Here is a 14,646-nt window from a genome sequence, read left to right as displayed (position 1 = left end):
TTTCATACACTAGACAACACAAGGCACCATTTGTACAGTGAGCGAAAATGCAGCCCAGATGTACATGAATATAAACGTACCTAATGAGTCCATCTTTACCTGCTGTACATTTTACTGTATAGTTCTAATGTGCTAAACCAAAAGGTTCTCTCTACGCAAATCATATTCTTACTACACATTCAGAAGATTCTCTTTACACAATTCAGGTTGTTCGTATTACCGCATTCAGAAGATTTTTGTGTCGGAAGATTTGGTAGGTTAATCTTCAAATCTGGGGCCATATGTTTTTTAATCATCCAATCGCCAGGCTCCTCCCATTTTAAATTCTGTTTATTAAAAAAACATTGAAGTTTGTGTTCAGTGTACCAAAAATTATTACACTACCTTGAGCTTACAGTACAAAAATATTGAAAACAGTCAATTATTTAAACCTCCTTTGAACATGTATTTAATGAACTGAGCATGTGTGGGTGGCTAAGCACTTTACCTGCCCAACTTATGCCCAACTTATCTCTTCCGTGCAGGCGACGACGTGGACCCTGAGCAGGACACGGTGCTGCAGTTGCAGGAGGTTATCGAGCAGCTGAGGAACGTCTTCCCCTCAGAGCCAGGCGAGTTCAGAGTGTAAAAAAGAAATCTATAGGTGTTAACAGTTCCTTTACTCCCTCCTTTGTATAGGGAACTGAGATGAGATGTGGATCTTTAAACGCCTCTTAACAGACTGTAACTGTGGGAAGAAATAATTCATAACTGGAGATGGAGATATATATTACTTGATTTTTAATGGTATGGTTAACAATTAGGGAATACAGGTAAAATGTTACCACAATACAATCAGTCAGCATTGACGTTTGTCACAATAAATGTCAAACATGTCAAATAGTTATTTTTTTGTTTAATAGAAATTTGAATCATATTTTTATGTGGATTTGTCAGAACACAACAAAGAAGTTGCAAACAGCTGAGCCTTTTGCAAACATGAGGTTACAGCTTCTGGTATTGTTGCTTAGCAACATCACTCAATCAGCATTCTTTAGGTAGGTGGCTGTGTCCAGTAGAAAAAGAGATGGAACCAGACTACTGAGATCACCATTCCTCGGATGCTTCTCAGCCGATTGCAATTTTAATAAATTGTTGTGCAGTTTTAGACTTCTTTTCTTGTTTGGAATATTAGAATTTTGAGTTAGATTTTTCAAAAAGAATGTCAAGAATGGGTGAACTTACTTGCACACTGAAAGTACACTGCTGGTGAGCAACTTTGTGACAGCCATGTCAGGCAGGGTCATGTTTCTGCTGCTGGTCTGCTGATGGACAGATCTTGCAACCTGGTTCTCCTCCTTCTTCCAGGAAACACTTCACTGATTTAGCAGTGGATGGATGGACGGGAGCTGGAGTGCATAGGACTGCCTGATGAACTGACTGGTTCAGCACAGACAGACAGACAGGAGGCCTTTCTTCTGCTTTTCCAACAGAGGATCGTCGCCCATCCATTGTGCCACGATGTCTGTGTGCTAAACTCCACTCCCACGTACATGAACGCACACACACCTTCCACATCACACCACTTATGCCCAATGGTGCCAAAGGCTAATGTTTGTTCCAGACACTGTGCAGAGCCGTAGCGTGTGGCCGCTAACACAGCACAACAGTCTGATCACGCCGCCAGCAACAAGGAGTGAACCCGCGTCTCACCCCCTTTTTAAAAAAACGTGTGTAATGCCCGTAACTCCACTGTGTTGGTTTTTGTTGAACTGTCTCGTCGAGCGCGTTCCCTGTTTTCCCACGCTTCACCATTTCCCGCGTGTTCGGGCGGGGCCGATGCTGCGGTTCTGCCAGCGGAGAGGGGAGCAGATTGCCAGGCAGCCGGCAGGACTCGCAACAAAAAGCCTATTTACTGTGTAGGTTTTCACATAATCAGTGAAAAAAGAAAAGACTCAGAGCCCTCAGAGCCCCCTCCTCCATCAACACACACCGCCATCATCCTACCAAAGACTACTTCTAAATGGGCAGCAATATTCTATATATTGACCCTGTAAGTGCATATTTTGAATCCGTTCATAGAAAACATTGTTTTTTTCATCAAAAATCCTGTCTAGGCGCTGTTTGTGTTGTAAAAGACTCTAAGTTCTGCATAAATGAAGACTGGACCATAGTCAGCCACAGTTCAATGGAATGCAGTTTTAACTAATGCAAGTCTGTCAGTTTAAAAGAATTATTGGTTTATAGAATAAGAATAGAATCTCAGCAAATTGACATCTAGAATGACGAAAAATCTGCATTTTATATTTTTTATAAATTTATTTCCCTTGTTTTTATTTATTTTTATATTGAAAATAATGACATTTCTTATTTATCATAGACTTTTGAGTATACAACCTGAAAAAAAGTAAAAAATAAATATATTTAAAATTTAAAATCAGCTAAAGAAAGAATTGCTAATAGAAACGGATGTTTTAGATGAATTCTTCCAAATGGAAGGACCATGGTGGCACACAAACAGTGACCTAGCCTCACACTGTCACGACAATGAGAAGAATGAGCGCATGAAGGTAGAAACAATAACCCCAATGCAGAAAGGCACAAGGAGGTAGGCGAATTTACACCGCTTTTAATCTACGAATGTTAGATCAACATGAGCGGAAACATCCATTGATGTCAACGTTCATGTGAAACGACAAGGGAAGGGAAGGCAGGAAGAGAAGGGATTTCAAAAACAAGATAGGTAACGAACAGGATAATTCTTTCTTTGAGAAGCAGGATGGTGAAGGGCCGAGTAATAGCAAATAATGACTGAGCAAGGAACAACGGCCATCTTGCCCATTTATAGGAGGCGCATCACCTCCTGGGTGGAATCACGTGACACACAACTCAGAGGCTGTGAATTCAAATCCTGGCTCTAGGTGTGTGTTTGTGGAGTTTGCATGCATAGATGTGAGTATAGGAGTGCACAGTGTGTGAATGGGGGTGTGTACACACCCTGCCCTGATCCTGACTAGGTAGAAGTGATAACTGTATATCATTTATAATGATTTGTCCCACGATGGAGATGGACTGTGGGATTGTGGAGATGTGGGTTGGCAAATGTGTTTAAGACTGCTGTGAAACTTTTTCTAATAGGATGTTATTGCGAAAGTTTGTGAAGGGTTTTCATGCTACAGATAAGATTGGAATATTTATTTTATGTCTTATTCCAATTAATGTTTCATCCAAATATGACCTTATTCAGATTGAGGTAAATGCTTCATAGTGTCTTCATCATAACATAGACTCTGAGTTAAGACTAGAATATTGCTGTCCATGAAAATGAAGTCACATTGGGTCCATATTTACTGTCTTTTTTACACATCGCCTCTGTGGGTTTGTGGGCCGTAAACTGACGGCCTCTGCTTCTTCTCCGTTTCAGTCCTTCTGTTTTCCCGAAAGACCACTGTGCAGGATATTGCCTTAATTCCTCAGTTGTCCTGTAATCCAGTGTCTTCTTATTTCCTCGACTCATTTTTTTATTGCTCTTACCATTCCGCATCCGAATTCCCTGCACTGATCAATGGTGTAGAGAGAGCCTGAGGGTCATCCCACCCAACAGCCTCGTTATGAGAGTCCACTTTAAGTCCAGAGTGCAAGGCGGAAGACGGCAGCTACAAAGGAGATTGGGCAGATTCGACCAACATCAGCGGCACAGAGAACAGAGAAATAAATTGTGGGAGGAAGAAATCAATGTAGCACCTCTATGTAAATACACCGTCATTATTGGCTTCGCCAGAACGGAGGCGTGAGATTAAAGGATGCGAGAGGAGGATGTTTCCTGTTTGTTTAAAAAAAAAGCCATTATTTCCCCTTTGTTATTTGCCATCATATGGGAGGGGAAATTCTGACCCTTTTCCAGACTTCAATTTTCAGTTTTAATCCCATCAGCCAATTGGTGCAGCCTCTCCTCCAGGCAGCGTGCTCACTTTTGACATCAGACTGTGCTGCGGCGCATGTTTTGATGTGGTTGCTAGGGAACCGTCCCCAAGGACACGGCACCTCAGGTTGCGCACGGTAGACGTGGGTTCATGGCACAGGAGATGGAAGTACAGGAAGTGAAGTCCTCCCCTCCTCGTGGCCCGACGTCGCTGCAGTTTAATCGCTGCAGACGGACATTAAGACCCACATCTGTTCCGTCCTGAGATGGCGAATCATTTATTATTCTAAAGAAGACAGGACGAGCATCCGTTTTTTTACCATCTCTTTATTTCTCAGCACATCAACATACATTTTTCACCTCTAAATAACCTAAATTAAACCTTTTCAGGCCAGGAACCCCTTAGGGGGAAGAAGATTTTTATGGCTCTTGAAGGAACAAACCTAATTAGTATTATACGCCATCAGAACTTTATAGAACCGGACACCTTTTATCCACCGAGGTCATTAGAAGACAATATTTCTTTGTATTGATGTGATCTTCAGGGCCTTTGGGGTAACATAACAGACATAATACAATCCCGTCCAACGTTACCACAGTAATATATTTGAATTTTTTTTTTTAAGATTAACCACAGACCTACACTACATGGCCGCTGCTCAGTGATTGCTGTGCAGGTCTTAAAACATCAACCTAAAAGTGTCACTCTGTTCCGGTTGTATAATTTATTTTTTCAGATCATACATGAATTTAACCACCACATACCCGCATAAAAGACCCCGGAGGACAACCAAAACTCAACATAACCAACTCATAACAGTAAAAGCTGTCATAATGTCTCTTAATAGACTAAATCTGATTATAAACGCGGCGCCTTCCCACGCGAGTGTGGATGTAGCATCATCTGCACAGGGAGCCACCGGCGGCGTCGGCTGTAGCACAAATGAAGAGTCGGAATTGCCGGGGCTGGGAGGCGGTGCTTGGGTCTCGTTTGTGTTTACAGGGTCGGCCCTGTTAACAAACGCGCTCATTATTTTCCTCTGAATGAGAGACCTGCATGTTTTTAACCCGGCGCAGAGGCCCTGGCAGGTAACCGGGCTTGTTTGCCTCGTCTAACTGGCGGGGGGGGGGGGGATCGACGACTTTTAACCCTTCGGCGTGCATCTGACATCATTACTACTGATCATTAAAATGCTCCACGGAAACATCTTCTTATTTCTCACTTTCACTTTGTAACCCTTCTCCCTCGGTAAAACATTCATGTTCCGTCTGAAATGTATTTTTTTTTCTTTACCTCCTTTTGCATTATTACTCACTACATTAAGTGCAGTACCGACTGGAGTTTCCTTCTATTTTTTAATTTGTATAAAACAGTTCTGAGGCTTTTTAAAAATGAAAATGTTATCAGCTGCTTTCTACTCACTGTGTACAGGAAGAAGAAATAAATTTGTATTTGTTGTACACAAAGGCCTGATCGTCTTTGAAGTTGCATGGCTGTCGCTCACTTCTTCTTTTTATGTCTCCGTTTGGATGTTTTACTGCCTTTGTCCGCTTGCGCCGCCGAGGGGGTCGTCTTGGGTTCGACTGCTTCCAGGCCCGAAGCTGATTGGCCAGCGGGACTTTCCACCTTTGCGTCTCGTTGGCCAACGGAACCGGGCATCGCTCCTTTTGCCGCATTCGCCTCATCAGTATTCCCCACGCGACCTGTCCCCTCTCCCACCGGCACATGACAGTGATGAGGGCCGTCGGCCCCTGATGGGCTTTTATTGGAGGATTTTGTTCCAGCATTACTGCTTCCCGTGTCCGTACGTTTTGACTCCTTATTGGCCGACTCGTGGTTAATCGTACAGTCCACATTCATTACACTGAGTTCTTTGATCCCTTCTGTGTTATTATTGGAACTCTCCGCTGCTCCAGCTAATGGGGCGTCTTCTGCTATTTCATCTCCCCCTGATTTGTCGGCATTTCCCGCTTTATCTCTCCCTGCGTCGGCGTCTGCCGGGGCTTTGACTCGATCCCCAGCTCTGTGATCGAGCCCACTTGCCTCTTCATTAGGAGCCACGTCCCTGTCGTCTTGCGCTTCCTCCACCTTCTGCTCTATTTCTCTCTTGCACGCCTTCCTCTTCTGCACTCTGACTGATCCCGCACCTTTCTTCTTCCCCGCTCTCCTCGCCGCCTGCCCTTTGCCCTCGGAACCGTACCGCTCCTTTACGGTGGTCCAGTAGTTCTTGTTCTCGCGGACGTGCTTGCGTCGCATGTTCTCGCCCAGGCGCCTCATCTCACGTCGGATGGCGGGTTTGAATTTGGGGTAGAGGCGCTGAAGCTTGTTCAGGTCCTTCTTGGCCTCCTCCTCGTGGCACAGGTTGGAGTGGGCACGCGCCCGCTGGTACAGAGCCCTCATATTACCTGCCAACACAGATAAAGTAACGGAGAGAAAATAAATGAGAGACGTAGAAAAACGAGGGAGGGAGGACATGAAAGGGGTTCGATGGCAAAAAAAAAGCAGGAATAATGAGCAGGAGTGGGACGGGGGAGTACGCACAGCCACATTGCATCGACATCCAAATAAATAATTCACATCAAGGGAAGCGTTCACTTCTCTCGCACCACTGATGCCGGCGTGGAAAATGTCACGAGATGTCGGAAGCTGAGTGTGGGAAATGATGCAAGAGGTTTTAACTTCCTGGGAAGGAGAGAAAAAAAAAACTATAGCGCTTTGTCAGTCCGGACAGGATTTACTACTCGGCACCTGAGTGCACTTTACTCAAGCCCGGGACCGGCTGCAGGCAGATGGTGGAGTGACCGGGGGTCGTTTCCATTAGGGATGCCATGACATTTCACTTTGTCCGTAGAGCCCAGTGGGATGCCATGCAATTAAACACATCTTTAAAACAACCGCGAGTGATCATGATGTTGATCTGTCTATTTATTTATTGGTGTGTTAAATGGAAATGTAAAGTAGATGTGGGCAGAATGCATGCTTTTATGTTCCATTTCAGTTGGTTAACAAGGTTACTTTGATCACTAGTCAAACTGCATTCAGCTCCATGCATATGACACTGAAGCCTTTGCATTTTATTTACTGCTATTTATATTTCACTGAAAATTATGTAAAAAAAAAAAATGGTTATGATGAGATTCTGTACATAAACAATGAGTGGGGACCAATTTTTTATAATAATTTTTTTTTAAATGACAAGTTTTAAGTGCAAAAGGTTTCAGTGCAGAGTTGGGTTTAGACACAGAAGACATTTTACAAATACTATTTACATACACGTTTCATCATTACGTTTAATGATATAAAACCAATGTTTGTGTGAAACCTGCCTCTGTTTCTCTTCAGCAGTCTGTCTGTGAGCTCCACCACTTGCTCGTAGTCCTTCAGCACCAGGTGGCACTGGCTCAGGTTCAGGGTGAGTGGCACGCGCACCTTCTCCAGGGACTCCCAGTCCTGCTCCTTGTAGTTCACCTGCTGTAGTAAAGAAGCTCTGGTGAGAACTTGTCCACAGGGCAGTTTTACACGCCCTTCTCCTCTCTGCAGCCTCCTTTCCCTGGATAATTCCTCCATGGAGACTGATGGGCGAGACACCATTCGATGACACGCAGAATGCAGTTTAATCAGTTTTGCATAATTGTGTTTGGTTCGTTCTGTCAGCAGGAAATCTCCCTGCTGTGAAGCTTTCAGTTCAGATCCACTGTTCTTCCATAAGGTATCCATGCATTGATGGGTGGAGGATGTGAGAAGTTGAGATCAGGAGCGCTGAGGGTAATGATGTCAACCAATCAATGACATCATCCTCCTGTAAGACTCCATTCCCAGCAGGATAGTAAAGTTCTTTCATCATAAAATAATCACTGTCAGCATGCAACGGGACAAATGGCCTCAAACCACGTCTTCAATTGGTCTCCAACTGCTTAACTGAGACAAATGGACCTCTTGCTGTAGGAGCACCAGAAGAAGAGCCCTGTACACTTTTCCTAGAACTTGTCTGGCTGTCCCCTTTCTCACATAATCACACAGATGTCACTTTATTTAAAGTAGCTCTTCTGTCCTTTTTCCAATTAAATGTTTCAGCACTTATTTCTGACCTTTTTTTCTGACCAGTCCCTACAGATTTCACATGTCACTTTAATTGCTGTTGCTCCAGAACGTGACTGAAGCTGCTGCCAGCCGAACCCCAAACACAGGTTGCCTCGCAAAGAGAAATCCTGTTTGACTTTCCTGGTCTGAAGCAGGGTTGAATATGAATATTTCTACTTTAAGGTGGTCCTCGAGGTTTTATACTACCAAATGGGCTCAGCGGGATTACCTAACATCTCACTACATGTCTTTTGTAGTTACTGTGTTAATTACATTACGTTAACTTGCCATACACTTTCACCCAAAGCGATCTGGATTAAACTGATGTTCATAAGTGTGTGTCGATTGCCGTGCGGAGAGGGTGAAAGTATGTACTTTCAGATAAGAGTCATGCAATATGTATTTACAGTGATGAGTTCTGAAGTTCTAAGCGTTTAAGACTCACCTTGGTCTGAAGGAAGTTGACATACTCCAGGGCTTCCTTGAATTTCTCTGCAGCTTCTGCAAACTTGCGATCGTTCATGTAGAAGTTGCCCTCTTTCTGCAGCAGCATGGTGAGACGGAGCATCTGCTGCCAGTCTTTGCCTTGTGTCAAAGAAGGTGGCTTCTTATCGGCTTCCTCCTTTACCTCTGAGCCACCTTGAGCCTCGTGATTGGTCGGCTCTTTCTCGGCCGCTGCAACTTGGACCTGCTCCCTCTCTTCCACAGCGTGGTGTATGACAACCTTTCCAACATCCTTCTTTACTGTGATATCTACTTTTTTCTTCTGTGTTCCTTGGTTTTCTTCCTTTTCTTCTTCTCTGTTCTCCTCACTCTCGTCATTTTCCTCCTTTCCCTCATCCTGACCTGTGACCTCCCCCTCCTCTTGCTTTTTGCTCTTCTTTTTCTCCTTTTCCTCCATCATCTTCCAGTAGTTCTCCTTCTCCTCCCAGTACTTCTCCTTCATCTTCTCAGAGAGGTTTTGGAGCTCCTTGCGCACCAGTGAGCCGAGGGTGGGGTCAAGGTTTGCCACCATGTGAAAGTCCCTTTTCGCTTCTTTCTCATTCCACACCGCAGCGTTGGCTTTGGCCCTCTTGTAGTATGCCTTCACACAGTCTGCGGGAAGGGAAAGGACAGGGAGGTCCTTTAAAGTTTCATTTTCTCACTCGCTCTGTTGGAATAAAGCATATCATCTCCTTCTCCAAGTGCACTGTGTGTGTGTGTGTGTGTGTGTGTGTGTGTGTGTGTTCAAAATTCAAGTGCATAGCTAATGAATATGTATGGGTCTTATTGAGTATGAAGCTGTCATGGTGTGAAAGACTCATTGTGGTCTCTTAGGAAATCTTAAGTGAGTTGTTTACTTCATCCTGCCAGAAACCTAATCCACACTCAGCCAGGCTGCAAGACCCAGGGGCTCAGTTAAAAAAAAAAAAGGCCAATCGATGAATTTACCTTGTTCATTTCCCATATATGGGCACTATTTTCACACTTGCACAAAGCGCAGCGCTACGCACTAAGTGTTCGGCAGCCTCCAGGAGCTACATATACTGATGAAACAAGACAGAACCTGTGGGTAGTGATCTGTATCTCGAAGAAGAGAAACTAAATACCCTTTTATTGCTGCTATTTCTGTCAACTGAAACATGTTCGCAAACATCGCATTGCGTCGCATTGTTCTTTTTTTTTGTTTCATCTGTTTTATTTATGTAAATCCTGAGAATGCCTTTGACCTTACACTAGCAAACATGGCCCAATCTTAGCAATTCACTTTGTGCCAGCTTGAAAATAGCTGCCTATTTTCTCCTATTGAACATCTCCAGATGTTTCAATAGTTCATTTTTTCTAGCTCTTTATGTAGTCTCCAGCAGAACTGTGCTGCTGTTCTCTCACTGCACAAAAACATAAAACTGACAAAAAGGTGCCAAGAAAGAGGAATATGGTGGAGGAGAAATGTGAAGTGACAGAGAGACAAGATAACCTCAGTGACAAAGGACAGGTGACACCAGGAGAGAAGGGGACAAAATGAGAGGTCCTCTCGGACAACAAAGGATGAGAGCTGCACAGACCATGGTCGAGCCCTCATTAGGGGAGCCATGGGTAGCGAAAATGAATACGGTAAAAGACGGCAAGAAGCCTCTCTCCACGTTACACACCCGTTGAAAATTGTAGGACCCAAGAGATAAAAAAAAACAAACAGAGTTGAAAGAACGTGGGGGATAAGGAGGCAGGAAGGCGAAAGCTCGGATGCGGCATTGCTATGAAAGCTGAGAGTGTGTGAACTGGAAGGCCCTGGTGAATCCGTGCAAATACACAGAGGTCTTAGGATGTCCTGAACACACACTCTTTCTGCTCCACACGGACTCAATTCAAAGGTACGGGCGGGCGAAAAGATAAAGGAAAAAGCTGAACAGTACAGCTTTATTGTAAACCCATCCACATACATAGTACAAAGTGAGACAAATATAGTCCTCCTGGACCATCGGTGCAACAGTGTATGGGGAAAGTGACAGTGACGTGGTTGTGATGTCAAAGTACTCATAGCGCTCATTACAGTTTTATTCCAAACTGTTCTTTTCTCATCAGAATTCCACACACCAGAAGTGAAGTGTTTGATTGGCGATTGGCTAAATATCTTAGCTACAGAGCACAGGACATGGGGCGACTGTTTTTTTCTGTTCTCACTATAGTGACTGTTCGAACAAGTTGTAGGGGTTATCGGGCAGTGTCACTTTCCATGTCGTTTCTTGTGTATCCTTTTTTCCTGACAGTCTGAACATTGTCTCCAACAGCATCACAGCACCACCAGATGAGGAAATATCTTTTAGAAAATCATGTCCATTGCAAGACCGGTGACCAAAAATCAATTTCTCACCCATCTATGGCTTCAGCTACACTCTCGGATATTATACATTTTCAGTCATCATGAAGAAATGTAGAACTTGTGCTACATGGTCTGAAAATGAGTTTGTTCTTTGGTGTCTCTGGTGCAGTCGGCAGTACCTTTATGTTTCTCCAGCAGCTCTGTAGTGTGCTCCAGCACCTCGTAGTATTCTTCCAGCTCCAGCATACACTGGCAGTAGTTGAGGACCAGTGGGATGATGAGCCGACCCAAATGAATGTAGTACTCATCACCAGGCATCTCCTGCCAATCACAGTGGGATTTTAAAAGGGGCCAACTCACAATTGGCTGTGCCCTCTCGATGTGTGAGATTGTAAGAGGTGGAATATATAACACACTAACACACTAAGGGAATGTGTAAAAGCGAGAAAAAAAGAGATGTGTCACATGACTGGTGTTCCACAATTCTTTAGCTCTCTTCCCAAATCACTTTCTGTTTTAAGTTCATGAAGTGGGAGGATCTACTGGGCCAGATAGGAAGACATTGGTTTCATCCGTTTTTATTCTGAATATGAATATTATTCATTATTAACCCTCATTCAGTAGCAATACTACAAACACACAGCAAGCGAGGTTATCAACTAAACTGCACTAAGAGTTTTGAAAATACTCAGCAGCTGATAATATTTAAGATCAGAGTCTCCTGACGCACCAGTTTGAGAACCAAGGTCAAAGATGATTAGCTTTTTGTAAACCGGTTCTTTTAAATAATCTAACTGTGTAAATGAAGGTGTGATGATGTGAAAAATGCCTTGTGATCACTGCTTTTTATGACCAACACTGTAAATTATTATGTAAATAATATGAAACCATTGCCTTATAAATCTTGATTAAAGTTAATTCTGCATCAGGCAGACATGGTTGGACATGAGGTTGCAAGCCTGGACCTTCTTAATGGTTCGGCCGCTTACCTTGGACCGCACGGTTCTGAGAAGCAGCACGGCCTCCTGGTACTTGGCGGCGGCCTCGCGGTAACGCCCCAGCTTGACCAGCGTGTTGCCCTGCAGGTGGAGGGACGGCACGGCCTGCAGCTTCTCATCTTTGTCCATCATCCAAGACTCGCGATTGTATGATAACGGGTCGCCCACCTGGAAGTGAAAGTGAAGTGATTGTGAAAGTGAAGTGATTATCACATGTGATACACAGCAGCACAGCACACAGTGCATACAGTGAAATTTGTCCTCTGCATTTAACCCATCACCCTGAGTGAGCAGAGGGCAGCCATGACAGGCGCCCGGGGAGCAGTGTGTGGGGACGGTGCTTTGCTCAGTGGCACCTCAGTGGTACCTTGGCAGATCGGGATTCGAACCAGCAACCTTCTGATTACGGGGCCGCTTCCTTATACTGCTAGGCCACCACTGCCCCAGCGGAGCAAGCGAGAGCTGCGGATAACGTCTTGTCCCCAGCACCCCATATCGCTGCATGACATTTTGTGCTTGTGCTCAAAATGTGGTAGAAGCCTAGTGGGTAACACACTCGCCTATGAACCAGAAGACCCAGGTTCAAATCCCACTTACTACCATTGTGTCCCTGACACTTAACCCTAAGCTGCTCCAGGGGGGGACTCTCCCTGTAACTACTGATTGTAAGTCGCTCTGGATAAGGGCGTCTGATAAATTCCATAAATGTAACTGTAATGTAATGCTCAGACTTGAATGGTAAGTGTATGAATCTGCTGTTGTTTGGAGAGCCTCTGCATAAATGGTTGTGTGTGTGTGTGTGTGTGTGTGTATGTGTGGGTGGGTGGGTGTTACTTACTGAAATGAGCTCCATGATGAATATTAGTGACTGCGGCTCCCTCATCAGGTCATCCAGTACTGGGCATCCCATCGAACTGTAGTTAAACATGTTGCCCATGCCACACATGTGCCTCTGCCCTTCCAGGGGGTCTTTTCCCTGAGCCACTAGACGCATACCTTTTGACACCATGGGGTATAGACCGGTGTGCTGAACAAAGAAAAGACAATTAAAAGATGCTTAATTAAGAATATGCTTGTTGTTGCAATTTGCAAGTAATAAACTGCAATCAATTGTCCGGATTTGACTTGCAAATGTAGAATCTGTTTGTGTCTCTTGGATGGCAATGAAATGGTAAGAATTGCACCAAAAGACATTTTGCGTTTTTTAATAGGCGTGTAGGAGGCCACCAGAGGTTGCTTCATCTGCATAAGAATGAGATCTGAAGCGGTTGCAACCCCCACCTCGCGCTCGTGAACGCTAATTAAATCTCAATTTGGACCCAAGGAGCATCAGCTTCCACTTGGAAAAACCGAGTAACCCTAAAAAGGCAGGGCTGACAATGGATGTGCGGGTGCGTTTGAACTTTTCAACTCACAATTGGATCGCACCAGAACTCTGCCACCTCCCCAACCCGCATGGAAGTGAGCAGCACCTCCCACACCTCCATCTTAAACATCTTCCCCACGAAGATCTCCATGGGCTGCTTCCATCTGCGGCTGTCATCTACCACCGTCCTCTCAAAGTCGTCCTTCAGGGTTTGGAAGTGAAACACCAGCTTGGTGGAGGCAGACAAAGAAGAAGAAGAAGAAGAAGGGAGAGATGAGGGGAGTAAGAGAGGATTAAGGGGTATGGTTATTCCATGGGAATAATGCGGAATGATCTGGATCTTTCTGCTCCCTATGTACCCTGCGTGCCTGAACGGGGGGTTCTGTGTGTGTGAGTGTGAGTGTGTGTGTTTGTGTGTGTGTGGGGGGGGGGGGGGGGTGACAATGCATTGCCTCTGTAATATGTTTTGAGAGCCAAGCAATCTGTTTCAGAAAAGCTATTTCTGTTCCAACCTCGGCTCCCCTGCTGGAAATGAGTCATTTTAATTTGGAGCCCATTTGAACCAGTCGGGAGACAGAAGCACCTCGGCAGAACGAGAGCAGGCCCGGCTCACAGCTGGTGAACGGAGGGAGATTAGCGCCGGGATTGTCGTGGAAATTGTTTGTCATCGTCGGCCGAGCCTCGGGCCATATGGCCGGACGCGGCCAGGCTGGGAAAAGATCGTCTGACACCGACACCAGTGGCCGCCGCGGCCTGTCAATCTCAGGTCGAACCGTCTAATCAGCCCCTAAACTGCCATTACACGGCCAAGGTGTTTCGCTGTTTTTTATTATTATTTTTTTACAACCAGGAATCTGAATCATGCTTTACGGCCAATAAAACGGACAAATAAAAATGGAGCATCTAATGAAGCCTGGTAGATATAAACCTTTAGAAGCCGATGATAGCATAAAGTATTTATGGGGTTTCAAAAGTTTATTTGACTGGAAATCAGATTTTGCTGCTCACACTGCTGAGAGGGGGTCGGCTGGAGGTCTTACCTTGGTGCCCGGAGGGAAGTGAGGAAGAGCTCCCTGACCTCCATGGAGGATCTTTTTCTTTACTCCAGGATGGTCCAGCAGGTAAGTCTCCTCCATGTTTTTTTTTTCTCTTTACTCTCTCCTGACAAAAGGCTCTTCTTCACCTGGATATCTGCTTCTGAAGCTCCAGTGCAGCTTAATTAGACCTCAGACAAAGGGGGAAAGAGGGAGGCATCAGGTGCCCGGGGCTGGAGCTCCGATCCTGCTTTCTGACAGATGGCTGGATTAGCAGGTTGATGACGGCCGCTTTAATCTGGGCCCCGTTAATCCCCCACACCCTCCTGCTCGGGATCTCCAGCGTAATCCCTGATAAAATCCTGGGAGGCCGCTAACCTGGGAGCTGGATCTGAGAACACTGATCGAGATTCTTCCAGAATCAGGAAGCCAATCCTCCGAGAACATGTTAAATAATCAAACGGGA

At 45.0% G+C, this 14,646-nt stretch overlaps 2 protein-coding genes across 5 annotated transcripts in view; one reads left to right on the top strand and one right to left on the bottom strand.

The window, feature by feature from the left end:
• Positions 1–2,374, top strand: part of drp2 (dystrophin related protein 2) — a 164,645-nt gene extending 162,271 nt beyond the window's left edge. For all 4 annotated transcript variants that reach the window (XM_028960456.1, XM_028960453.1, XM_028960452.1 and 1 more), the window contains 2 exons: positions 525–611; positions 1,348–2,374. In XM_028960456.1, the coding sequence (XP_028816289.1) occupies positions 525–611; positions 1,348–1,367 (107 nt within the window). In that variant the 3' untranslated portion in view covers positions 1,368–2,374. The remainder of the gene's footprint in view (positions 1–524; positions 612–1,347) is intronic.
• Positions 2,375–4,212: 1,838 nt separating this feature from the next.
• On the bottom strand, positions 4,213–14,428 carry LOC114768266 (uncharacterized). Its single transcript, XM_028960457.1, has 8 exons — positions 14,187–14,428; positions 13,196–13,375; positions 12,619–12,807; positions 11,772–11,948; positions 10,962–11,103; positions 8,428–9,077; positions 7,229–7,373; positions 4,213–6,307 (listed from the first exon to the last, which is right to left on the bottom strand). Exons 1-8 carry the CDS (start codon positions 14,280–14,282, stop codon positions 5,403–5,405), a joined length of 2,484 nt encoding a protein of 827 aa, XP_028816290.1. The 5' UTR covers positions 14,283–14,428; the 3' UTR covers positions 4,213–5,402.
• Positions 14,429–14,646: the final 218 nt, after the last annotated feature.

This window comes from Denticeps clupeoides, chromosome 18, assembly GCF_900700375.1.
Source record: "Denticeps clupeoides chromosome 18, fDenClu1.1, whole genome shotgun sequence".
Taxonomy (NCBI): domain Eukaryota; kingdom Metazoa; phylum Chordata; class Actinopteri; order Clupeiformes; family Denticipitidae; genus Denticeps; species Denticeps clupeoides.
Note: the sequence above shows the minus strand (reverse complement) of the source record. Positions and strands in the feature narration are given on the sequence as shown.

Excerpts from the sequence above, each read along its gene's own strand:
- LOC114768266 (XM_028960457.1), bottom strand. The coding sequence starts at position 14,282 with ATGGAGGAGACTTACCTGCTGGACCATCCTGGAGTAAAGAAAAAGATC. Across the intron at positions 13,376-14,186 it reads ACTTCCCTCCGGGCACCAAG|CTGGTGTTTCACTTCCAAAC; the intron begins GTAAGACCTCCA and ends GCCTCCACCAAG. Across the intron at positions 9,078-10,961 it reads GCTGCTGGAGAAACATAAAG|ACTGTGTGAAGGCATACTAC; the intron begins GTACTGCCGACT and ends CCCTTCCCGCAG.